General features: G+C 32.1%; 3 protein-coding genes and 2 pseudogenes across 7 annotated transcripts; 1 reads left to right on the top strand and 4 right to left on the bottom strand.

The window, feature by feature from the left end:
- LOC107028040 (F-box/FBD/LRR-repeat protein At1g13570-like) lies at positions 1 to 2,895 on the bottom strand. Of its 5 annotated transcripts, none has more exons than XM_027918889.1 (5): positions 2,731 to 2,895; positions 2,341 to 2,413; positions 1,012 to 1,812; positions 765 to 926; positions 1 to 668 (listed from the first exon to the last, which is right to left on the bottom strand). In XM_027918889.1, exons 2-5 carry the CDS (start codon positions 2,371 to 2,373, stop codon positions 336 to 338), a joined length of 1,329 nt encoding a protein of 442 aa, XP_027774690.1. In that variant the 5' UTR covers positions 2,374 to 2,413; positions 2,731 to 2,895; the 3' UTR covers positions 1 to 335. The 5 variants fall into 5 exon arrangements, with proteins under 5 accessions (XP_027774690.1, XP_027774692.1, XP_027774689.1 ...); XM_027918891.1 differs by having other exon boundaries at positions 2,334 to 2,413; positions 2,735 to 2,895; XM_027918888.1 differs by having other exon boundaries at positions 2,735 to 2,895.
- A 3,632-nt stretch (positions 2,896 to 6,527) lies between these two features.
- Positions 6,528 to 8,552, top strand: LOC107028221. Its single transcript, XM_015229263.2, has 4 exons — positions 6,528 to 7,456; positions 7,611 to 7,696; positions 7,780 to 8,204; positions 8,350 to 8,552. The coding sequence occupies exons 2-4, from the start codon at positions 7,619 to 7,621 to the stop codon at positions 8,441 to 8,443; spliced, it is 597 nt and encodes a 198-aa protein (XP_015084749.1). The 5' UTR covers positions 6,528 to 7,456; positions 7,611 to 7,618; the 3' UTR covers positions 8,444 to 8,552.
- A 1,185-nt stretch (positions 8,553 to 9,737) lies between these two features.
- LOC107027282 lies at positions 9,738 to 15,183 on the bottom strand (annotated as a pseudogene).
- A 3,221-nt stretch (positions 15,184 to 18,404) lies between these two features.
- LOC107027816 lies at positions 18,405 to 20,496 on the bottom strand (annotated as a pseudogene).
- A 983-nt stretch (positions 20,497 to 21,479) lies between these two features.
- LOC107028859 (eukaryotic translation initiation factor 3 subunit G-like) lies at positions 21,480 to 23,581 on the bottom strand. Its single transcript, XM_015230083.2, has 2 exons — positions 23,148 to 23,581; positions 21,480 to 22,222 (listed from the first exon to the last, which is right to left on the bottom strand). The coding sequence occupies exons 1-2, from the start codon at positions 23,482 to 23,484 to the stop codon at positions 21,672 to 21,674; spliced, it is 888 nt and encodes a 295-aa protein (XP_015085569.1). The 5' UTR covers positions 23,485 to 23,581; the 3' UTR covers positions 21,480 to 21,671.
- Between the last annotated feature and the right edge of the window lie 3,303 nt (positions 23,582 to 26,884).

Here is a 26,884-nt window from a genome sequence, read left to right as displayed (position 1 = left end):
TATTCAATTTTATAGACAAATACTACACATTTAAGTTAATTAAAGTTTAAAAATACACAACTGTATAAAACGGAAACTAAAAATGGGAATAACATAATAATACATTGGCCATTACAAGTAGAGTCACAGATCAAACATACTTAGCCAAGCAGATATATACATACTGCATAATATTAGACAGACAAAACAGGGCATAACAGGGCATAACAGGCAAACTAAGTGCTACAAAAAGCAATGTTTAGCGAAATCATGCCACTTCCATGACTTCTTCATGTTCATATCCACCTTCCACATCGATTTCTTCAAGTGCTACAAAAAGCAATATGTTGGTAAAATCATGCCACTTCCATGACTTCTTCATGTTCATATCTACCTTCCATATCGATTTCTTCAAATGTGAATTCAACATTAGCTGATGCTCTGCGAAATTCTTTCATCTCATCGATCATTTGTTTACACGAACGAAAAAGGAAACGTGTAAAATTCCAAATGGAGACCTCCTCAAGTACAGGTGCAGATGCCAATATAAACTTCATAAACTCCATTTCCATCTCAAGACCAGTAAACATGTTCACTTGGACTTTTTGAAGCAACTTCATAGCACCATAAGAGGATGATCGGGGTCGTAGCAACTGTACAGCAGGTTCAACAATATCCCCAACAGGGTACTAAAGAATTTTTGAGAAACGGTTAATTAGGCGAGTTCAGATAAATTAGAAACCATATTTAATCACCTTAATGAAAAAAAATAAGAAACTGCTTACAAATTCAATTGTAAGATCTTGTAATTTAGGACAGCTTGTAATCAAGTAAACTGCACTTGAAACCACCTCGGTGTCTCTTAAAGACATGGACGAAATAGTGAGAGTTCTGATATTGTTCAGAGCAGTTGGGGGATTCTCTGGTAAACCTCCCTTGATCAAGTACTACAAGAAAGTCAAAAATTACTTTTAAGACACCAATTAGATTCAATCATTTAATTATGACAGTAATATCACAAATGTACATTACCTCTAATGTTGTACCACATATATCCAGCTCCAGCAATGAAGGCATGTAATGGAAGAACTTCGGGAAATTAGAGCAAACAGGAGATGTATCAGTCAAAAGTCGTCGTCCAAGGAAACCCACAGTAACTTTTTCAAGCATAGGAGCATTTTTGAAGGAAATGGATTTTGTTTTCCCAATGAACTCAAGGAATTTGAGATTAGCAGCATTAATTTCAAGGATGTCAAAGTTTGTGATAGAACGCAACCTCAACCATTCAAGCAACGGGCTTTTAGATATTAGATTTGTTAATATTGATGAATCAAAAGTGACATGCATAAGATCGAGCTTAATAAGCTTCTCAAACCCTTTGAAACCGAGTGGAGGGTGGAACAAGCAATCTTGAAGTTCCAAATACCTTAGCTGCTGGAATGTAAAAAGATGATGAGGTGAATGATACTTGTTTCCTATGCGTACAATAAGGGTGAATTCCTGGACATTTTTCTTTGACAAGAAGTGCATCCAATGATCAATATCAGGACAACTCGTAAAATTACGGAGTCTAAACTTCAATATTGGTCCTTTATGAACTAATAGGACTTGGTAAATAATTCTCTTGGCTTCTTCATCTTGTTTGAAAGACTTGTAAAACTCATCATTAAAATCAAGTTCTTGACGTGTTACCCATTTGTATCTCCAGTCTTTTGACAAGATACTGGTCTTCACTGCATCTTTCCAAGGCAAGCACCCAAGAATAACATCTAGAACATTACAAGGCAAATTGCTAATTGTATCTACACCAGAAGTCGAAGCATTCCTCATAGTCTAACAAAACAAGTTTGTCAGCAACTTTGAAAATTAAAATCAGGGTCAAAGGCAATATCCAAATGCATTTCAGTAATGTATTGAAAATAACTAGTGGTTCAACGTCTGCAACTGCATAAATTTTATCATAGAGAGAAAATAACGATACATGATTGAGCACAGGAAAAAACATAGATTTGAAGACTAGTGGTGAAGGCAAAATTTTCATGAAGGGATTCAGAAATGTTCTCTTGCATGCAGAGGATTCAACAAACATATAAAATAATATTTAACTTATATACGCAATACAATCTTTTGGCAAAACGGTATTTAGTTGAAATATCTTCGATAAACATGGCGCAAAAGATAGGATGACAGCGAACTAAAACACCACTAGCCCATTAACTCCTACAAAGGTTTCATTAATCATTCCCACCCATCTAATCAATTGAAAACTTATATATGAATTTTCTTCCTCACATTCAATATTTGAGCTTGAGGAAAAATCAATCGGTTTACTTTTTCTTTCCAATTGAACTCACAGTTCACCTTTAAGTAAATTTCATTTTGCTGAAATCGCATCCAAATTCGCAAACTCAACGAGATTCTCCTCACAGTTCACCTAAATCATAAAGGAGTGAGTATTATCCATCAAGTACTCGTGATTTCTCCGATTCAAAAAGAATCGGAAATTAATTTTCTGGTGATATTACCACACCGTTTCGGGTGGGTAGATCAATAAAGTGCGTTTAAAATCACGATATCTAAGATTCAAATTCCAGCAGCCACAAAACACAAAATATTTGTACAACCCATGGTACTGGTAAATTAGTCTGTACTGATTATCAATAAAAAAGAAAACCAAACAAAACCTAGCTTGATAAGTTGATTATTCAACAAATAACTAAAATTTAAGAGCAAATAATCAAAGATGCTTACTTGCCAGTAGTGAGACTCTGAGAGAGAGATCGAAAGCCTGAGGCAGTAAGATTTTACCCAAATGCAGGATGGAGAGGTTAAAAATTATTTATATTTTCCAACTTTTTTATTTGTACAAAGATGCTTCTAATGTTTGTAATTCAACACATTTTGTTTTTGGTCTCAAAAGTATGGTGTATCTTTGTCATTTTTAAGTTCTAAGCTTCTAAAGAAGTTCACCCTTAATATTACGTGTTTTTTTCTTCAATTGCCGTTACATTAGCTACGTGGCTTTATATCTGTTAACTAAAGCCACCTTATTAGAGCTCTTTTTATTTTCTCTTATTTTTTCTAGTAAAATTTGTTTTTGTTTCACACACTCTTTCTTAGCTAGTTTGATCTCATAAATTTTGAGGTTAGCTATACTCTTTCAAATTTAGAAAAATCTTCTTATGTCTTATCCATTATGGTTTTATATACAAATTTTATAAATTTGATAAGCATAAATAATGCTTGCACGAGCTAATTCTATTTAGTGTTAATTAGGCATTCGAGTTTATAGTTCACGTAAAGTGTAAAAAGAATATAAAATTTGACTAAATCAATTAAATTAAATTATACCAAATTGATTTATATTTTTTAAATAAAATCGTGAATTTTATCTAAATGTATAATCATCTCATATAATTGATGGCCCTTTAATTTATAAAAAAAATAAAATAAAAGTCAGATCGAACCGAATATTCTAACATGTATGTAAACAAATTTTATTTGTTAACAACAACACAACACGTTAAAAATTTGTTTACATACAATACAATACGTTAAATTTAATATATAAATATATTTTATAACATTTTTCAAATATAAATATAATTTTATGGCAAAATTTATGACAAACACTTCTATTAAATGTTTAAGATCAAAGAATACAACACTAAAAAGGTTTAACGTTCTTGATTTTTTGATAAAAATTAAAGTGCTTCTTCAAAAACATGTTCTTTCGAATAATAGTATATTTTAAAGTAATAATTTAAAAGGTAAAAATTCCAAAAATTAATTTAATCGTACCGATATTGAAATATAAATGGAGTGGTTTAAAAAATTGATTTTGATTATATAGAAAATACCCAAAAAAGATTGGGGCATATTTTGTCCTCGCTGTAAAGCATATTTTTGTAAAAAAACTAACTTGTTATAGAATTTTTTTTAAGTCAAATAAAATTTATATATTACTGTATTTAAAATTAATCCAATCATACCGATATTGAAAAAAAACAATATAAATGTAGTGGTTTAAAAAAATTGATTTTGATTATACAGTATAAAATACCCAAAAAAAAAGATTGGGGCATATTTAGTCCTCACTATTAAGCGTATATTTTAAAAAAAAATTAACTTGTTATAGCATTTTCTTAAGTCAAATAGAATTTATATATTACTGTATTTAGATTAATATCAATTCAAGATACCAATTAACCAACCAATAAAAACAGTTAATTTAAAATTTTCTAGTATATAAATATCCTTCATTAATCTACATATACTAAACCTTATTTTTTTAATCTTAAATATACTTTAAAATAAATTAAAAGTTTAAACATGCCATCACAAAAAAAAGTGTAATTGAACCTTTTTATTGTTGCTCAAATATGTACCATAGAATGTTTTTCTTTCAAGTATATACATATTGAAATTATTCATTTATTCATTTCAGAAATAAAAAAAAGATTAATAAATGGAAAAATAACTTAAATACATAACTATAAGTTTAGTATTCTCTAATTTTCTCTTCTTTTTTTAAATATCATATAATTTCTTCTTTTTTTTTTAAATTTTGATAGAAGTTTAGAGATATACATAGCTTTCTCTCTCCTATAACACACACTTCCCCAATATCATGCCAATTTTTTCTCCACTAAAACACTCAATCTTCTGAATCACTTTTTGAGTTTTGAATTATTACTTTTAATTAAACACGTTTCACAACATTTAATATGCAATTTTGAATTTCAGAATTCAAAAATTTGAAATTTCTGAAAATTGGAACTACCATTGTTCTCTGGTTCTTCTTCTTCTTCTTCTTCTTCTTCTTACTCCATCATCCGTCTCTGGTTCTTCTTCTTCTTCTTACTCCATCATCCGTTCTTCTTTTCTTCTTCTTTTCTTCTTGTTCATCGTTCTATTACATCATATTAATGGATCCTTTTACGAATGGGAGGATTTATGATTCGGAGGATAAAAATTGGAAAGAAAATATAAAAAAGTCTTTGCATGATCCTCTGAATGTTTGGAAGGATTCAAACAAAGATATTGGGGAATCATCTAAATCAAAGGTTGCTAAAATACACCAAAAAAAAAGAGAAAAGCATCAGCAACCATTATTGTCAGGCTGACATTGCTTCGGGTATGTCTTTTTTATACTTCTTTTAAAATTGTTTTTAAAATTATAGAATGTTAAAATATCTTTATAGTGTGTTATAGTGTTTATTTAATTTTATGATACATGAATTAATTGCGTGTCATATGCCTTTCTATGTATCACGAGTATTTGAAATTGTTATCATGTATCAGACAATAAGTTTAATATATATCGACTCAGTGTGTTATAGTGTTTAGTAGATGCATTGATACATGAATCAATCGCGTGTCAGATGATTTTATATGTATCATGAGTATTTGAAAATATTTATCATGTATCAGACAATAAGTTTAATACATATCGACTCAGTGTGTTATAATGTTTAGTGGATGCATTGATACATAAATTAGATGTGTATCATATGTTTTTTATGCTATATGAATTTTTGAAAACTAATATCATGTATCAGTAAGGTATTAGTTGTTTATTTAGTATTTATATTCAATATTGTTAAAATTTATTTTTTTTTCAAATTGCAGCCACTCAAGTACAAGAAAAAAAAGATACCAACACATCCCATAAGTTTTGCTGTCAATTTTAACAACACTTACTTTGAAAAATATATAGGGGAAAATGTAATCCAACTGTTTAGAGTTACAATTTTTGGACCCTTTTTAGACATTTCTAAATGTAATTTTCAGGGCCAAATCACTAAGTCCTTGTTGTTGTTAGAGTTGGAACAAAGCAACCCTAATGTGTTACATATTAGATATTCAAACGGGTGTATCCTAAAATTTGGTATAGATGAATTTGCAATATTAACTGGACTTAAAGTCAAAGGCAATACCAATGATTTCCAATACCCAGAATCAACTAATTGTATGCTTTTCCAAAAGTATTTTCCTGGTGCAGTCAATAGTGTTACCAAGTATCAATTAGTTTAACGGTTTAAGATGGGTAACTGGGAGAACGATCAGGATGCACTCCAAATTTCTATATTGTTCTTTATTCATACATTCGTATTGGCTACTCTTGATAATACAACTATATCAATTGTGGATTTTTTAATGGTTGAAGATGGTAGATATCAATATTATCCTTGGGGTCCGCTATCATTCTCAAAACTCATCGGTTCACTTAGACAGGATTTTGATGTTAGCAAAAAATTGTATCGATTATATGGGTTGCCGTATGCACTTAACGTATGTATACGAATGTGCATCCTAGTTAAATTCAGAAATTGTTGTGAAAGAACGAAATGTCATCCCAAGAATGTGCAATTAGAGACTTGTGTCTGATAAGGCAAGTTTGAAATGCTTATGTCTACAATTTTTCAAGAGGTAAAATTGAATCAATTTTTACTATTAGCATAAACTATTTCAAGTTTGTCTATTTAATATCGTTATTTATGTCTTGTGATACATTGTGATCTGTCTTAATTATTTAATGTGTTGTATTGTATTAACATTTAAATTATTTTATGTGTTGTGATACATTCAGAATGCATGTTCAAACATTGTCCCAACAACAGAGGAAATTGAAGCTTTTGACCTAGTTGAAGTTAAACATGGTCCTTCTTCTTCACCACCCCTAGTACAACCAAATGAGGTAGATGATTTTGATAATTTCTCCACCAAACCTCCCGAACAGTTATTAAGGAGATCTTCTAGAGTGTCTGATACATCTCATCCACCATCGTCAAAAAGAAGAAAAAAAATGGTTATACATAAAAAAAAGTTTCAGAACCGAGTCAGCCTGATCAATCAAATGTGTCTCCGACACCGGATGATGATGTACATGTTTCTATTTCAGATCTGCATCCCAATTCGACTGCTGATGATGTACATGGTTCTGTTCCAGATGTGTCTTCGAACCCGGCTGCTGACGTACATGGTTCTGTTTCAGACGTGTCTCCGAACTCGGCTGCTGATGTACATGCTTCTGCAGATTCTCAGAAAGTCAACTATGTAATTCCATATATTGAAGAGTTGAAAGGACATTGAAAACTTACGTAAGTTAATTATTTTGATATTTTTAATCAAATGTAATTTATTTTTATCCTAAATCTATTTATAATTTATAGGTTGACAAGAAATTTGAGGAATTGATTATATTGATAAAGGAAAATCGCTCCGAGTTGATGCAATCTCGAGGCAAGGAAAACATCAATGTTGAGGCTAATACAAGCACATTTCAGTATGAGAAACAAACATATCCGCAAATACGGATAGATCTTTCTGATATGGGTGGTGTAGCTGAGGATGGTGTTGGTGTTTCTGGTAACTATGGTGAACATCAAGTCATCGACGATGCGGGGATGTCGCTGAGGATGGTGTTTGTGTTTCTGTAAACGAGGGTGGGCAACAAGTCAATGATACTCCAAAGGTAATGTTTATGATACATTGTATATGATTTTTCATTTAGTTGATATCATGTATCATGCACATATACTCAATGTTATGTATCATGTGAGTATAATCACTGTTACGTATCAGCACAAATTATATTAACAATTTTTACTTAAAAATTGCATATTCAGATGGTGTCATGGAGCAAGATGTTGATGACAATGTTCAACATAACATCCCTCACGTTTTGCCCGATAAAACAACAATGGATGCATCGGTAGATTTTTCAATTTTGCTTTATGACACACAATTTCATTACACACATTTTTATTTTAAAAATCATTACATCATATTATATAGGAATCTTCCACTTCAACAACAATATCGTCATCAACTCAAGCAGCAATAGATGCACTTATCAAAGATTTGGGGAAAGATCCTACTAATGCTAGACCATTATATTCTTACACTCCACAGAATATAACTAGCAGCCAGTACTTGTTGATCGACAGTCAGTTACCCACTAACATTCCAATAACTGAGATTGAAGTTAGATTCGATTCAGTCACTCCTGCGCATAGAAACAGAATGCCTTCAAGAAATATTCAATCTCCATATTGTACTTCTTTTGGGTCAAGCGAGCAGGGAAAAGAGAAATTGAAGGATATGACTCGACTCCATTTCCCGTTTGAAAGATGTGGCATTACAAATCAAGTTTCGCTGAAACTTATTGAGGATTATATGAATTGGTTGTCAAGAGGGCTCCTAAAAAATCATAACAATAAGTAAGTTTTATACATTATTTTTGCAAGTGTTTGGGGTAATTATTTTTTATATAACTAATTCATGATACTTTTTTTACAAAAATTGTAATTAAGTCACTGTTATGTATCATGTACATATACTCAAACTTATGTATCATATATGCAGGAACTCATCAGGCGATAAATACAGATCAAAATCTTCTTCTTTTGGATTTACGATGATGGACTTTGTTGTTGCTTTTTCAATAAACAAGAATTAGTTCTATGCCATGTCACAGTCAAACAAATGTTGGACCGATGAGGTAAAAATCTTAAACTAATTATCAAATGTGTACCAGTCACACTTATATTATTATATAACATTATACATTCTGTAGAAGTATCATAATATTTAATTAGCAAATTTATGATCAATATTTAATAATTATATTGTTCTATATTGTAAAGATGTATATAATTTCTTATTATGTTTTCATTTTGTTTATAGCACATCGATGTGATTTTTCATTACCTTCGTAAAAAAATCAAAACTTTGCAGCATGGATCAATACAGATACACAACAACCCACTGCTTGTTCATGTCACATGTAAAAAATTGTTATGATAGGTATTACATGGACAATGATGATGATAGTCTTAGTATACAAGAACATGTTGATCGCGCTTAAGTTGTATCTGTATATGAGAGGTCAATAATTAACATCATCAAAGGTTTTGGAATCCCAACTGCTTTACCATGACATCTTGTAGATGAGGTCTACATTGCGATTAACTGCGATCAAGAATTCCATTGGTTGCTGGCAGTTGTTGAGTTGAAAAATAGGGTGATAAGAGTTTTTGACTCATCAATATGCACAAGGAAAAAATAATTCCCCATGAGATAAAAATGTTGTCTAAAATGCTTCCTAAATCCTAAACCCTAAACCCTAAACGCTTAACTGAGCACACAATTTCTTCAAAGAATCCACTGTCCAGTAGGTAAGAAGGAAGCATTTTAGACAACATTTTTATCTCATGAGGAATTATTTTTTTCCTTGTGCATATTGATGAGTCAAAAACTCTTATCACCCTATTTTTCAACTCAACAACTGCCAGCACCCAATGGAATTCTTGATCGCAGTTAATCGAAATGTAGACCTCATCTACAAGATGTCATGGGAAAGCAGTTGGGATTCCAAAACCTTTGATGATGTTAATTATTGACCTCTCATATACAGATACAACTTAAGCGCGATCAACATGTTCTTGTATACTAAGACTATCATCATCATTGTCCATGTAATACCTATCATAACAATTTTTTACATGTGACATGAACAAGCAGTGGGTTGTTGTGTATCTGTATTGATCCATGCTGCAAAGTTTTGATTTTTTTACGAAGGTAATGAAAAATCACATCGATGTGCTATAAACAAAATGAAAACATAATAAGAAATTATATACATCTTTACAATATAGAACAATATAATTATTAAATATTGATCATAAATTTGCTAATTAAATATTATGATACTTCTACAGAATGTATAATGTTATATAATAATATAAGTGTGACTGGTACACATTTGATAATTAGTTTAAGATTTTTACCTCATCAGTCCAACATTTGTTTGACTGTGACATGGCATAGAACTAATTCTTGTTTATTGAAAAAGCAACAACAAAGTCCATCATCGTAAATCCAAAAGAAGAAGATTTTGATCTGTATTTATCGCCTGATGAGTTCCTGCATATATGATACATAAGTTTGAGTATATGTACATGATACATAACAGTGACTTAATTACAATTTTTGTAAAAAAAGTATCATGAATTAGTTATATAAAAAATAATTACCCCAAACACTTGCAAAAATAATGTATAAAACTTACTTATTGTTATGATTTTTTAGGAGCCCTCTTGACAACCAATTCATATAATCCTCAATAAGTTTCAGCGAAACTTGATTTGTAATGCCACATCTTTCAAACGGGAAATGGAGTCGAGTCATATCCTTCAATTTCTCTTTTCCCTGCTCGCTTGACCCAAAAGAAGTACAATATGGAGATTGAATATTTCTTGAAGGCATTCTGTTTCTATGCGCAGGAGTGACTGAATCGAATCTAACTTCAATCTCAGTTATTGGAATGTTAGTGGGTAACTGACTGTCGATCAACAAGTACTGGCTGCTAGTTATATTCTGTGGAGTGTAAGAATATAATGGTCTAGCATTAGTAGGATCTTTCCCCAAATCTTTGATAAGTGCATCTATTGCTGCTTGAGTTGATGACGATATTGTTGTTGAAGTGGAAGATTCCTATATAATATGATGTAATGATTTTTAAAATAAAAATGTGTGTAATGAAATTGTGTGTCATAAAGCAAAATTGAAAAATCTACCGATGCATCCATTGTTGTTTTATCGGGCAAAACGTGAGGGATGTTATGTTGAACATTGTCATCAACATCTTGCTCCATGACACCATCTGAATATGCAATTTTTAAATAAAAATTGTTAATATAATTTGTGCTGATACGTAACAGTGATTATACTCACATGATACATAACATTGAGTATATGTGCATGATACATGATATCAACTAAATGAAAAATCATATACAATGTATCATAAACATTACCTTTGGAGTATCATTGACTTGTTGTCCACCCTCGTTTACAGAAACACAAACACCATTCTCAGCGACATCCCCGCATCGTCGATGACTTGATGTTCACCATAGTTACCAGAAAGACCAACACCATCCTCAGCTACACCACCCATATCAGAAAGATCAATCCGTATTTGCGGAGATGTTTGTTCTCATACTGAAATGTGCTTGTATTAGCCTCAACATTGATGTTTTCCTTGCCTCGAGATTGCATCAACTCGGAGCGATTTTCCTTTATCAATATAATCTATTCCTCAAATTTCTTGTCAACCTATAAATTATAAATAGATTTAGGATAAAAATAAATTACATTTGATTAAAAATATCAAAATAATTAACTTACGTAAGTTTTCAAATGTCCTTTCAACTCTTCAAAATATGGAATTACATAGTTGACTTTCTGAGAATCTGCAGAAGCATGTACATCAGCAGCCGAGTTCGGAGACACGTCTGAAACAGAACCATGTACGTCAGCAGCCGGGTTCGAAGACACATCTGGAACAGAACCATGTACATCATCAGCAATCGAATTGGGATGCAGATCTGAAATAGAAACATGTACATCATCATCCGATGTCGGAGACACATTTGATTGATCAGGCTGACTCGGTTATGAAACTTTTTTTTTATGTATAACCATTTTTTTTCTTCTTTTTGACGATGGTGGAGGAGATGTATCAGACACTGTAGAAGATCTCCTCAATAACTGTTCGGGAGGTTTGGTGGAGAAATTATCAAAATCATCTACCTCATTTGGTTGTACTAAGGGTGGTGAAGAAGAATTAGCATGTTTAACTTCAACTAGGTCAAAAGCTTCAATTAAGACAGATCACAATGTATCACAAGACAAATAACGATATTAAATAGACAAACTTGAAATAGTTTATTCTAATAGTAAAAATTGATTCAATTTTACCTCTTGAAAAATGGTAGACATAAGCATTTCAAACTTTGTCTTATCAGACACAACTCTCCAATTGCACATTCTTGGGATGACATTTCGTTCTTTCACAGCAATTTCAGAATTTAACTGGGATGCACATTCGTATATCCATACGTTAAGTGCATACGGCAGCCCAGAGACGGATGATGGAGTAAGAAGAAGAAGAAGAACCAGAGAACAATGGTAGTTCCAATTTTCAGAAATTTCAAAATTTTGAATTTTTAAATTCAAAATTGCATTAAATGTTGTGAAACGTGTTTAATTAAAAGTAATAATTCAAAATTCAAAAAGTGATTCAGAAGATTGAGTGTTTTAGTGGAGAAAAAATAGGCATGATATTGGGAAAGTGTGTGTTATAGGAGAGAAAAGGCTATGTATCTCTAAACTTTTATTAAAATTAAAAAAAAAGAATTATGTAATATTTAAAAACAAGAAGGGAAAATTAGAGAATACTAAACTTATAGTTGTGTATTTAAGTTATTTTTCCATTTTTCAATCCGAGCTACATATTAATGTATCCGAGACGGTATTTATTGTGTCCGAGATACATATTAATGTCTCCGAGCTTCAATTATTGTATCTGATTTTTCAACATTTTAAGAAATTTATGTAATCAAAAACTTATTAGGAATAAATTATAATTTCATATTAAAACTATGAAATTTATGTAATTTTCACAGAATTTGTTGTATCAATCTATGAATTGATAATTGACGAAAGGTGTATATGAGACGAATCACAAATGTTAAACCCTTTTTCATAGTGCAATCGGGCTATTTATGACAAAGGGGTATATAAGAGTACAGATTTCAGTTTATTATGTGTGTACTGAAGTTAAGTGATAAACAAAATTATCATGAAATCAAAAAAATAAAAAATGACCAAAAAGAATCTCAAACTATTTAAAATGAAAAAAAAATTTCCTTCCATTTATTTTTTGGCCAAATAATACCCTTAAACTATTAAAAATAGGACAAAAATTGTCCACGAGGTTAGCAAACTGATCCCATTATCCCCCTATTCGGACCTCCAAGTTTCATGTATCCACTTTAAAAACTTTTTTTATTACTCCCTATTTAAAAACCTTGAGAAAAGATTACCCATTTATTCAATTATATAGACAAAACTACACATTTAAGTTATTAAAAGATTAATATGCATAATTATATTACACGGGGGCCAAAATGGTGATAACATAATAATATAGTGACCATTACAAGTAGAGTCATAGTTCTTGAAATGATAAAACTTACTTATAAGCCAAGCACATATATACTACATAATATTAGACAGACAAAACAGGGCATAAAAGGCAAACTAGGTGCTACAACAAAAATAATATGTTAGCAAAATCATGGCACTTACATGTCTTCTTCATGTTCATATCCACCTTCCATATGGATTTCCTCAAATGTGAATTTAATATTGGGTGATGCTCTGTGGAATTCTTTCATCTCATCGATCATTTGCTTACACGAACGAAAAAGGTAAAGTGTACAATTCCAAATGAAGATCTCCTCAAGTACCGGTGCAGATGCCAATATAAACTTCATAAACTCCATTTCCATCTCGAGACCAGTAAACATGTTCACTTTGACTCTTTGAAGTTCCACAGCACCGCTTGAGGATGATTGTGCTCGTAGCAACTCTACAACAGGTTCAACAATATCCCCCACCGACACTTGGTACTAAAGAATATTTGAGGAACCGTTAGTTAAGCGAGTTCAGATGAATAAGAAACCATATTCAATCACCTTAATGAAAAAAAAACAATAGTGTGCTTACGAATTCAAGTGTAAGATCTTGTAATTTAGGACAGCTTGTAATCAAGTAAACTGCACTTGAAACCACCTCGGCGTTTCTTAAAGACATGGATGAAATATTGAGAGATTTGATATTGTTCAGCGCAGTTGGGGGACTCTCTGGTGAACCTCCCTTGATCAAGTACTACAAGAAAGTCAAAAATTACTTTAACACACCAGTCAGATTCATCATTTAGTTATGATAGTAATATCACAAATGTACATTACCTCTAATATTGCACCACATATATCCAGTTCCAGCAGTGAAGGCATATAATGGAAGAACTTTGGGAAATTAGAGCAAACAGGAGATGTATCATTCAAAAGTCGTCGTCCAAGGATCGCCACAGTAACTTTTTCAAGCATAGGAGCGTTTTTGAAGGAAATGGATTTTGTTTTTCCAATAAACTCACAGAATTTGAGATTAGCGGCATCAATTTCAAGGATGTCAATGTTTGTGCAGCAACGCAACCTCAATCGTTCAAGCAACGGGCTTTTAGAGATGAGATCAGTAAATATTGATGGATCAAAAGTGACACGCACAAGATCGAGATTAATAAGCTTCTCAAACCCTTTGAAACCGAGTGGAGGGTGGAACAAGCAATCTTGAAGTTCCAAATACCTTAGCTGCTGGAATGTAAAAAGATGATGAGGTTATTGATACTTGTTTCCAATGCGTACAATAAGGGTGAATTCCTGGACATCTTTCTTCGACAAGAAGTGTATCCAATGATCAATATCAGGACAACTCGTAATCCTACAGAGTCTAAACTTTAGTATTGGTCCTTTATGGGCTAATAGGACTTGGTAAATGATTCTCTTGGCTTCTTCATTATGTTTGAAAGACTTGAAAAACTCATCATTAAAATCAAGTTTTTGACGTGTTACCCATTTGTACCTCCAGTCTTTTGACAAGATACTAGTCTTCACTGCATCTTTCCAAGGCAAGCACCCAAGAATAACATCGAGAACATTACAAGGCAAATTACTAATTGTATCTACACCAGAAGTCGAAGCATTCCTCATGGTCTAGCAAAACAAGTTTGACAGCAACTCTGAAAATTAAAATCAGGGATAAAGGCAATATCCAAATACATTTCAGTAATGTATTGAAAATAACTAGTGGTTCAACGTCATTAGAGAATGATACATGATTGAGCACGGGAAAGAACATAACCTAATAGGCAAATTGCTAATTGTCTTTACCAATATCCATCTCTAATTCTTACATGCAATAGCTTCGAACCCTAACCTAATATTTAAGTGAGCCCACTATCCACCAAGTGATCTCAAAAAGAATCCGGAATTAATCTTTCACACCATTTCTGGCCAGTCGATGGGTTGAAAATCACGATTTCTAAGGTTCCAATTCCAGCGGCGTGAAAACACAAGATGATTTGGACAACTTATGGTACTAGTGAATTAGTCGGTTAACTGAGACATGATTATCCATAAAAAAAATCCCAAATAAAACCTAATCTGATGGGTTGATGAAGATCACAGAGACAATTTCAGAGCCAATAATCAAAGTTTATAGAAGATGCTTACTAGTAGTAAGAGTCGTAGTAAGAGTCTGCGAGAGATGAAAGCCAGAGGCAATACCCAAATGCAGGACGGATTGGCGTTTATTTGAACCCTTTTATAATAAAAAATAATTGATAAATGAGTTATTACTCTGGTCTCTAATTACTTCCCATTAATTTTTTTTACTTGTCCCTAATATCCTCAATTAATTGCCTTATAAAAATAATTTTTTTGAAAATTTTCACTACATAATTAATAGGGTAAATTGATTAATTTAATATATTAATAATTGTTTTTTTAATAAGCGTATTAAGTCAAAAGCAAATAAGTAATTAGAGATTTGAGAAATTGATAGAAACAAGGATATAATTAATAGTGCTCTTACGAGGGGTATATGAGTGCCTTTGTGCCATTGATACAAGCCAAAAGAATCACATGTGAGACTCGGGTTTAAATTTAGTTAAGAAATCTTTTTCACTGTTTTTTATTTTAAGTTTAGCTTAGAGCTCATATTTAAGCTAAGATAATATTGATGCATCTGAAGCATCGTTTTTCATTGTTTTTTTATTAATTTAGCTTAGAGCTTATATTTGAGCTAAGATAATATTGATGCTATCGGAATCTTCAAATTTTGGATGTCTCTAAATTGAAGTACACATTTGAGTAATATTGTTGGTTTAACCAAAAAAAAAGGTGTTCGTCTAATTGATTAGAGTAACTAATGTGTGATAATTCAATTATCAGAATGTAAATTTGTTACTCTATTTATCTTCTTTTTTTTTAAGTTCAATTCACTCTATTAGTATTGATTTCCTTGAATATTCTTTTAGTACCCGGCCTTATTGCCCAACTATACCATCGCTAATCATAAAATTCTATCAAAACAAATAAATTGAAACATGAAAATTAACAAATATTATTTGAAAACTACGTAAAAATACTACAAATTATAATAATTGACAACTTAAATTATTTAAAGAATATATAAGAAAATTAAGTTAATTTTTGAAAATCCTATTTATCTCACATAATTTGGGACAAAAATAATAATATATACTAACGAATTAAAATATTGTAAAAATTATATTAAAAATTTGAATAACTTTTCAAGTTTAAATTATATCACATAAATTGAGACAAAGAAAATAATATATATTAGCTCCATGTCCTATGTCTAGTAAGGATATAAATATTAAATTATTCATTCACAAACGAATTTTATTTAAAAATTGAAAAAATATATCACAATAATTCACTCTTTGTGTAAATGAATAGCAAATATTAGAAATATTTATTTAGTAAAGATGAACTTCCCCTAATAAACAAGAGGAAGCAATAAATTAGAAGACAAAAAACGTAATAACTTTGTCAATAATCGAGTCACTGATGTTATAACAGAAAATTGACATGATTGAGAAAACATTTAAATTGTAAGTCTTAGATTTTTAACTATCGGGTGATATGGGTACTGCATTGTTTCTAATCTAAGTTGCTCGAATTCTTTCACTTTCAATATCACTCTCATGTCAACACAATGGGATGTTGCTTAGTGGAGGTGCGATTCGTATCCAATCTGGTCAACTAGTTTGAATACTTTGACCAAATTCGAGGGAGAAATTCTAAACAAAAACAAATGTGAAATTGAAGAAAATGGAGTACCTTGTATGTTTAAATTTCTATTATCACTCTCATTCTCTTTTTATCTGTTTCTAGGATTCTCCTCTTGATAAATTTTTTCTCCGCATGTTCTATGTATATGAATTATTTTTAGCTCAATCCCACTCCATCCATACATGGATCTATATCCACGAATCTTAAAATTTAGATCATATAGGATCCAACCCGACCTCTAGAACCTGAGTCCGAGCAATATAGGATCTAAGTATGGAGCGAAAGATCTCATGACAACCTCTTATGCAAATACATTCTGGAATGAAAATCTCATAACAAGTAGAGTTGTCAAAATGGGCTGGCCCAATCCAATCCTAATGGGCTAGAGAGTTAAATAGATTGAGGCGGGTTGCCCTTTTAGTTAAAGGGCCAATAAAATAGCGGTCAGCCCAGCCCTAAGTGGGCCACAGGTTGGGACGGGTTGACCCTTCAACAAAAAAATGAACAATATTACTCTCTTAGAAGGAGTATATGAGAGAATCGAATATTGACGTCTATGAACTAGACATCAATACATACAAAGTTTTATTTATGAATCACACACTTCATCGAATACTTACAGAAATACATTTATGAATCTCACACTTCGATGAATGCTTACAAAAATACATAATAGTCTACGTAAGATTTAGCGGAAAAATATTGATCATTCAACCATTTCTCCCAAAAAAACAAGCTAGTTTAGAAGTCTTGATTTTTTATGTTTTTAACATATTTATTGATAAAACATTTACAAATAAAACACTACTAATTTTATATATATATATATATATATATATATATATAATATTTAAATATTCATAGCCTACGGGCTGGCCTCATAGGCTTGCGTGTTGGGCCTACGATGCTAGCGGGCCAAGTGAGGTTGGGCTAAAAAGTCTCATTTCTAAATGGGCCAAAAATAATCAGGCCCAACCCCACTTAATTCAAGAGTTGGATTGGACCGACCTCGCGGATCAAATCCATTTTGACGGCTCTAATAATAAGACAGTAATAGTCATGGGAGCAACAGGAACGGTTAAATCTAAACTCCCATAGATCTAAATGGATGTGTTTGTCAATTATTCACAACCTCTGAATTGACTAGATATATGAAAAAGGATATATCTACCCGTCCTGTTGGACCCATATAATTAGATCTATAAGAAACTAACAATTAAGAGACTAATATTATTTGTAAAAAAAGAATGATTCAATGTTTATTGTGTAAAACTGGTACCAAATTTGTTTTATTCTTTTTTTGGTGGAAACAACATTGTTTATAATGTATGTATCATCCAATATATTGTAACTTTTGCTTGTAAAATCGGTCAATACATGCCTTTTTGAACACAACAACTTTTGATTCGTTTTGATTTTGATCCGCAGCTGTCACACTTTAAATTTGATTGAAAAGTCATAACAGACACAAAAAATAATACTCCTATGTAAGCAAAATCATGGAATTTCTATACCTTCATACTCATACGCGATCTTACAACTCTATTTGTTCAAATATGAATTCAACATTAGGTGATGTTCAACGAATTTCTTTCATCTCGTCCATCTTTGTTTGTTCGAACAATAAAGGAGACCTTAAGTACTGTTAGAGAGACCAAAATAAACTTCATAATTCTATTTTCATCTCAAAACTTATAACAAGTTCACATGAACTTTTTGAAGTTTCTCAGCACCAAATGAAAATGAATGGCATCGTAGAAATTCTACAACAGGTTCAGCAATATTCTCCACAGTCACAGGATCCTAAAAGAATCAAGGAACAATTAATTAAGCGAGTTCGGATGAACGCCGCTCAAATCAATTAGTGACCTAAAGTCAAAAAATATATATATATATATATATATATGAGATTCAAGTTTTTTTTTAAGTAAAAAATGTTTTATTTTTTTATAGTCTTAAACTAAAGATATATATATATATCAAAATATTTTTTAATCTTGTGGTGTTAAACATATCATGTGGAAGTTAAATTTAAAATTTGATCCATAAAAAAAAACACTCTTTAACGTTTCGAAACAAACTAAAAAAACGACAAATAAATTAAATATATAGTGTATTTTTCTTTATTAAAAAAAGCTAATACTCCTAATAATTTTATTATTGCTAAAAAAAATTAAACCCTTCGATTTTGGAGGCCTCAAGGTATGCCTCTTTTTAAAGGCATTAAGCCACCCCTGCCGATAAAGTACAAATCATATTAATTCAATCACCTTAATGAAAAAATAAAATAAAAAACAAGAGAGTGCTCACAAATTCAATTGTAAGATCTTGTAAAGACATGGACGAAAAATTACAAATTCAATTATCCCAAATGTATGTTACCTCTAATGTTGAACCGCACATATTCAGTTCCAGCAGTGAAGGCATGTAGTAAAAGAACTTTGTATGATTGGAGCAAAAAGGAGATATATCCGTCAAAACTCATTCTCCAATGAAACACACAGTAACTTTTTCAAGCATAGGAGCGTTGTTGAAGGAAATGAATTTTGATTTTCGAGTAAACTCAAAGAAGGCATCAATATCAAGGTTATCAAAGTTTGTGCAGCAACGCAACCTCAATTGTTCAAGCAACGGGCCTTTAGAGATGAGATTTGTTAATGTTGATGGATCGAAAGTGACATGCATAAGATGGAGATTATCAAGCTTCTCAAACCCTTTGAAACCGAGTGGAGGGTGGAACAAGCAATGTTGAAGTTCCAAATACCTTAGTTGCTGGAATGTTAAGGTGATGAGGTAAATGATTTCCTGATCTTGCATGAAGAGTGAATTTCTGGACATTTTTATTCGACAAAAGTGCATCCAATGATAAATATCAGGACAACTCGTAAAAACTAGATAGTCTTTATGGGGTAATTGAACTTGGTAAATGATTCTCTTAGCTTCTTATCATGTATGAAAGACTTGAAAAACTCACCGTTAAAATTAAGTTTTTGAATATCAGGACAACTCGTAAAAACTATATAGTCTAAACTTCAGTATTGGTCCTTTATGGGGTAATTGAACTTGGCAAATGATTCTCTTAGCTTCTTATCATGTATGAAAGACTTGAAAAACTCACCTTTAGAATTAAGTTCTTGAATATCAGAACAACTCGTAAAAACTAGATAGTCTAAACTTCAGTATTGGTCCTTTATGGGGTAATTGAACTTGGTAAATGATTCTCTTAGCTTCTTATCATGTATGAAAGACTTGAAAAACTCACCGTTAAAATTAAGTTCTTGACGTGTTATCCATTTGTACCTCAGTACTTTGACAAGATACTGATCTTCACTGCATCTTTCCAAGGCAAGCACCCTAGAATTCCATCGAGAACATTCTAGGCAAATTCTTAATTATATCTACACCAGATGCCGAACATTCCTCATGATCTAATAAAACAAGTTTGTCAGCATCTCAAAAAATTAAAATCAGGGATAAAGGCAATATCCAAATACATTTCATCAATGTATTGTAAATAACTAGTGGTTCAATGTCTGGAACTGCATAAATTTGTATCATCTACCAATATCATAAAGAGAAAATAATGATAGATGATTGAGCAGCAGCAAAGAACATAGTTTTGAAGACGATAGTGGTGAAGGCAAGATTTTCATAGAGGGTTTCAAAAAATTGTTCTCTTGTGTGCAGGGGATTCACCCTCAGTAAACGTGGCTCCACCACTGGAAGATAGAATAACAGCGAATTTCGCATGGAGAGAACATCCAGGGGAGTAATGTTGTCTCATCTCATCTTGAAGAATGCCTAAATTGATCAATTATATATCAAAGGAAAAAAATTAGTCAACAGTACTTAAGTGCATTTAGCAACTCAACTGTGAATAACATCTATTCTTCTTTAATTTATTACATCAAAGATTGATCAATCTCAATGTGACCTGCTGCTAGGGAAGAATTGAACAATTTATAATTGTGCCTAGTATTCAACTCGAGATAGCCTACAAACCATATAGGGGATATAAACGCACAAAGCAAGTCCTATCAATAGGTTTGATTCCGAAGGCATTGAGGGGGATTGATCCTGGTCATCCACATGGATGACTACCTGAGTCAATTAGAGCCTAGTATTCAAGTCGAGATAGCCTACAAACCATATTACGGGATATAAACGCACTAGGCAAGTCCTATCAACAGGTTTGATTCCAAAGGCATTGAGGGGGATTGATCCTGGGTCATCCACATGGATGACCACCTGAGTCAATTAGAAGGTTTGAAAGGCATTGAGGGGGATTGATCCTGGGTCATCCACATGAATGACCACCTGAGTCAATTAGAAGGACACTTCTTGTGAGGTTCGAATTCCAACGGCAGGTTCAAATTCCACCAACGGCAAGGACACAATAATCAACTAAGTATAACTTGAAGGCAAGTAATACAACACGCTGATTTACCTAAGTTTTGTATGAAACACCCATCCTTAGAAAGATTAGACAAAATTTTGACAGGAGAGAAATGAGATGGTTTTGAGTTCATGTTCTTCTTGTATTAGCTTATTTTTCCAGGAATTAATGTTCTTCTTGTATTAGCTTATTTTTCCAGGAATTAATTCCAAGTGTCTGGATTCCTAGTACATTGACCTGTGTACACATCTATACAAACTTCATCTCTCAATGTACAAAGGACAAATTGCACTGCCCTTCAAATGTACTAGGGCTTTAACTGAAATTGTTTAAACAAAAAAACACTACTGGCCTCTACAATCGAAGAGTATTACAGTTCCAGCATTTAGCTGTAAGAAAATTGTTAAACTATATATTCCAAAACTCCTTCATAGGCAATATTTCTTCATTCAATAACTTCTTAAGATAAAAACAATGTTCAAGAGAGCGCAAGGCCCCAGACGCAAAGCAAAAGAAAAAAAATTGGTTTAAAATAAACATGGTGTTGTCAAGGAAAGCACACACTAAGTAGCTCTGGGAGCAGCCCATTCAACTCGAAGGATGAGATTGTCATAACCATAACCATTGAGCTTGTTTATAGCCCTCTCAGCATCTTCTCTGTTGACAAAGTTGACAAAACCAAATCCTCTGCTCATTCCCGTCTTTTGATCAATAGCAACATACACTCTGCTGACGTGACCAAATGGACGGAACAGCTCCAACAAATCAGCCTCCCGAGTGTCCTCCGAAAGATTGGTGACCCTAACAGAGTTTTCTTCATTCCTTCTTCTCATCTCAGTCCCCCCACCACTTCCTCTCTCTGCAGCACCACCTCTCATGCTGGGAGGAACATAAGCACTCTTTTGAGAACCAGCACCAGCAGCAGGTGCTTCCCCCCTTGATGGTGGCCTATCCACAAAGGTCTCACTTGGCTGTGCAAGATCCTTGAAGGGGCATTTTGATGTCCAATGATCACCTTTCTTGCCACAGGTCCTACACACCATAAGAACAGCCCCTGCTTTCGCAATTTGATTCAAAGAGTCTCCACCAGATTTGGATTCGTCCTGCTTCGAACCTATTTACAAGAATCCACAAGCACAACAGGAGTTAGGTAAACTTCAAATTGAACTCAAGCCAGAGACTGGGCGTTCTTGAAACTTGAATCTTATACGCATAGACAGCATCTAAATACCACAAAAAAATCACTTGATATGATAAAGTGGACAAGTAAAAGTGAAAATTTACATTTAGTGAAGTGGTGAAAGAGAAATACTCGAAACCAAACTTTTTCTTGATCACCATAGCTGAAACCAATGGTGACAAACGCATACACTTGATGGAAACTCCCTGCCTCACTACTTGGATTGAGTAACCAATAATATGTGAAGTTGAGTCTATACAGGCGACGTGTAATTGCACAACTATATAAACTATATATAATATGCAACCCATGAGATGCTGGATCAATTGTTTTTAGCAAACAACATTTATACTCAAATAGAAGACCAGAGAAGTAGGCAGAAGAAAAAAAGAAAAATAAACCAACAATACCTGTATTTGTTCATGGAATGGACTAATCTATGAAATAATTTCATACAACAAAGTTAAAAGCCGTGCATCCTATCTTTCACCCTAGAACTCAAGAGAACGAGAACTTCATCCAAAAGGTCTTCTTTTTAAGAAGAATCATCAACTTTATCATCCAAAGTTCACCATTTTTCTAATCACAACAAGGAACTCCAACCGAGTTCACAATGCGCATGGCTTGTTAATACATCAAAATCAAAACACGTTCCCTCTTTCCAGATCAGAGATCAGACATCTACCAAGTTTATTACAAATAAATTCACAACCACCATTAATTACAATGCTACAACGACCAATTGCACAATAAGCACGACAGAAATCAAGGAGGAAAATAAACAAATCGACAAAAACCCATCAAATCAAAACAAAAGCCCAATTCAGATCAACCAAGCACAAGAAGAAAAGATCCATACCAGGAGCTCTAGGGCGCTCAAGAATAATCTCCTCCGTAGAAACCATGGTGAGACGAGCACCAACATCCTCACGAACAGCATCACCAAACTTAGGCCAAGAACGGCGCTCAACAGCGCCTTTACTAAGCCTAGCATTCGCAAGCTTACAGATACGTGCAGTAGTAGTGATTCTCACCTTGTTACCTTCCTCATTAAACTTGTATTCCACTATTTTCTTCAATCCATTACGGTCTGGCCCAATTACTTGCTTTGGCGGCAACAGAAAATCCAAGTCCTCCGCATCATCTTCTAGCTCTCCCCATCGAATTTTTGGTTGGTTTGCAGCTTCTACCGCCATTGTTATTTTCCGAGAAGCCGCTAAAACAGAGAGAAATTTCGTATTAGGGTTTTGTTTTCTATTTTCTGATGAGAAACAAAACTATAGGGGTACTTTTGGGATACAAATAGAGAGGGAAAAAAAAGGTCGGTGGAGGAGATTGGGCTGGGCTTCTGTAATTGCAAAAGGCCTACTTTGATGGGTCAGTTGCTCATAAAAAAAGTATAAATTTAAGGAATCCCATAGTGTAATACAATAATTACATTCTGTCCCGACAAATTTAATATTTACTAATAACCCCTTAAAATTGCTGTGGCGTGATACATTAGTATGTTGTGATACATGGTAAATGATACACAGTAACTTAAAACTGTTAAGATTAAAAGGGGAAAAAACGGAACATTTAAATTTGTTATCTAAATCAGCTTAAATTACGGTAACAGTTCATTAATAAGAATTAATTCAACACGTAATTGGATAACAATTTCAAATTTTGAAAATTCAAGATTATATCATCTAGTTTGAAGACATTTTTATGAACATCCAGTTATTAAACTTATTGACTGATACATGATAACAATTTTCAAAAACTCGTGATACATAGAAAATCATATGATACACATCAAATTCATGTATCAATGCATCGTCTAAACACTATAACACACTGAGTCGATATGTATCAGCAAGCACACTTGATGGCGTAGTTATTAAACTTATTGACTGATACATGACAACAATTTTCAAAAACTCTTGATACATAGGAAATCATATGATATACATATAATTCATGTATCAATGCATCGACTAACACACTATAACACACTGAGTACTTATTTATTAAACTTATTGTCTGATACATGATAACAATTTTCAAAAATTCATGATACATATGGGATTTCTTTTCTAAAATTTTTACTAATTTCAACAACAATGGTTGCTGCTTCTTTTCTCTTTTTTTGGTGTATTTTGTCAACCTTTGATTTAGATGATTCGCCAAAATCTTTGTTTGAATCCTTCCGAACATTCACAGGATCATGCAAAGACTTTTTTCTATTTTCTTTCCAATTTTCATCGTCCGAATCATAAATCATTCTATTAGTAAAAGGATCCATTAATATGATGTAATAGAACAATGAAAAAAAAAAAGAACGGATGATGGAGTAAGAAGAAAAAGAAGACCTAGAGACGGCTGATGTGATATAGCAATGAACAAGAAGAAAATAAGAACAGATGATGGATTAAGAAGAAGAAGAAGAAGAAGAAGAACTATAGACGGATGATGGAGTAAGAAGAAGAAGAAGAACCAGAGACCAATGGTCAAATTTTCAGAAAATTTCAAATTTTTTGAATTTTGAAATTCAAAATTTCATATTAAATGTTGTGAAACGTTTTTAATTAAAATTAATAATTCAAAATTCAAAAAGTGATTCAGAAGATTGAGTGTTTTAGTGGAGAAAAAATAGGCATGATATTGGGGAAGTGTGTGTTATATGAGAGAGAAGGCTATGTATCTCTAAACTTCTACTAAAATTAAAAAAAAAAGAATTATGTAATATTTAAAAAAGAAGGAAAAATTAGAGAATACTTAACTTATAGTTGTGTATTTAAGTTATTTTTTCTAAAAAAAATGGGAAAATTGTATATAATAGCAAACAAAAAATTCATATTTATATGTTACAGCAAAGTTTGCATAATTATATTCCATAGCAAATATATAACTGTATAATTTGCTATACATTTACAACTGTATAATTCGCTGGCCTAAATTGTATAATTCGTTTGCCTCGCGATACATATACAATTGTATGATTCGCTGGCCTAAATTGTATAATTCGCTGGCCTATTTCGCTGCAATTGTATAATTTGTTGGCCTATTTCACTGCAATTGTATAATGCGCAACTGTATAATTCGTTGGCCTATTTCGCTGCAATATGTGTATAAAATTTACTTTGCATACAATTGAATCGAAGTAACATGTTTGTATATTGTTTAATTATAAGTATATAGAAAGGAGATATATGTTTTTCTCTCGCTTTATGCAAAAACAGAAACACAATTTATACACTTCTGTTGTATAAAGCGAGAGAAAATTGTATTTCACTGCAATTCTATAATTCGCAATTGTATAATTCGCTGGCCTTTTTCGCTGCAATACTTGTATAAAATTTGCATTTATATACAATTGAATCGAAGTAACATGTTTGTATATTGTTTAATTATAAGTATATAGAAAGGAGATATATGTTTTTCTCTCGCTTTATGCAAAAACAGAAACACAATTTATACACTTCTGTTGTATAAAGCGAGAGAAAATTGTATTTCACTGCAATTCTATAATTCGCAATTGTATAATTCGCTGGCCTTTTTCGCTGCAATACTTGTATAAAATTTGCATTTATATACAATTGAATCGAAGTAACATGTTTGTATATTGTTTAATTATAAGTATATAGAAAGGAGATATATGTTTTTCTCTCGCTTTATGCAAAAACAGAAACACAATTTATACACTTCTGTTGTATAAAGCGAGAGAAAATTGTATTTCACTGCAATTCTATAATTCGCAATTGTATAATTCGCTGGCCTTTTTCGCTGCAATACTTGTATAAAATTTGCATTTATATACAATTGAATCGAAGTAACATGTTTGTATATTGTTTAATTATAAGTATATAGAAAGGAGATATATGTTTTTCTCTCGCTTTATGCAAAAACAGAAACACAATTTATACACTTCTGTTGTATAAAGCGAGAGAAAATTGTATTTCACTGCAATTCTATAATTCGCAATTGTATAATTCGCTGGCCTTTTTCGCTGCAATACTTGTATAAAATTTGCATTTATATACAATTGAATCGAAGTAACATGTTTGTATATTGTTTAATTATAAGTATATAGAAAGGAGATATATGTTTTTCTCTCGCTTTATGCAAAAACAGAAACACAATTTATACACTTCTGTTGTATAAAGCGAGAGAAAATTGTATTTCACTGCAATTCTATAATTCGCAATTGTATAATTCGCTGGCCTTTTTCGCTGCAATACTTGTATAAAATTTGCATTTATATACAATTGAATCGAAGTAACATGTTTGTATATTGTTTAATTATAAGTATATAGAAAGGAGATATATGTTTTTCTCTCGCTTTATGCAAAAACAGAAACACAATTTATACACTTCTGTTGTATAAAGCGAGAGAAAATTGTATTTCACTGCAATTCTATAATTCGCAATTGTATAATTCGCTGGCCTTTTTCGCTGCAATACTTGTATAAAATTTGCATTTATATACAATTGAATCGAAGTAACATGTTTGTATATTGTTTAATTATAAGTATATAGAAAGGAGATATATGTTTTTCTCTCGCTTTATGCAAAAACAGAAACACAATTTATACACTTCTGTTGTATAAAGCG

Source organism: Solanum pennellii, chromosome 8, assembly GCF_001406875.1.
Source record: "Solanum pennellii chromosome 8, SPENNV200".
NCBI classification, from domain to species: Eukaryota; Viridiplantae; Streptophyta; class Magnoliopsida; order Solanales; family Solanaceae; genus Solanum; species Solanum pennellii.
This window is presented reverse-complemented; position numbering and strand designations above follow the sequence as displayed.

Excerpts from the sequence above, each read along its gene's own strand:
- LOC107028040 (XM_027918889.1), bottom strand. The coding sequence starts at position 2,373 with ATGCGATTTCAGCAAAATGAAATTTACTTAAAG. Across the intron at positions 1,813-2,340 it reads AAAATGAAATTTACTTAAAG|ACTATGAGGAATGCTTCGAC; the intron begins GTGAACTGTGAG and ends TTGTTTTGTTAG. Across the intron at positions 669-764 it reads AAGATCTTACAATTGAATTT|TACCCTGTTGGGGATATTGT; the intron begins GTAAGCAGTTTC and ends AAAATTCTTTAG.
- LOC107028221 (XM_015229263.2), top strand. The coding sequence starts at position 7,619 with ATGGAGCAAGATGTTGATGACAATGTTCAACATAACATCCCTCACGTT. Across the intron at positions 7,697-7,779 it reads AAACAACAATGGATGCATCG|GAATCTTCCACTTCAACAAC; the intron begins GTAGATTTTTCA and ends CATATTATATAG. Across the intron at positions 8,205-8,349 it reads CTAAAAAATCATAACAATAA|GAACTCATCAGGCGATAAAT; the intron begins GTAAGTTTTATA and ends TCATATATGCAG.
- LOC107028859 (XM_015230083.2), bottom strand. The coding sequence starts at position 23,484 with ATGGCGGTAGAAGCTGCAAACCAACCAAAAATTCGATGGGGAGAGCTA. Across the intron at positions 22,223-23,147 it reads TGAGCGCCCTAGAGCTCCTG|GTTCGAAGCAGGACGAATCC; the intron begins GTATGGATCTTT and ends TCTTGTAAATAG.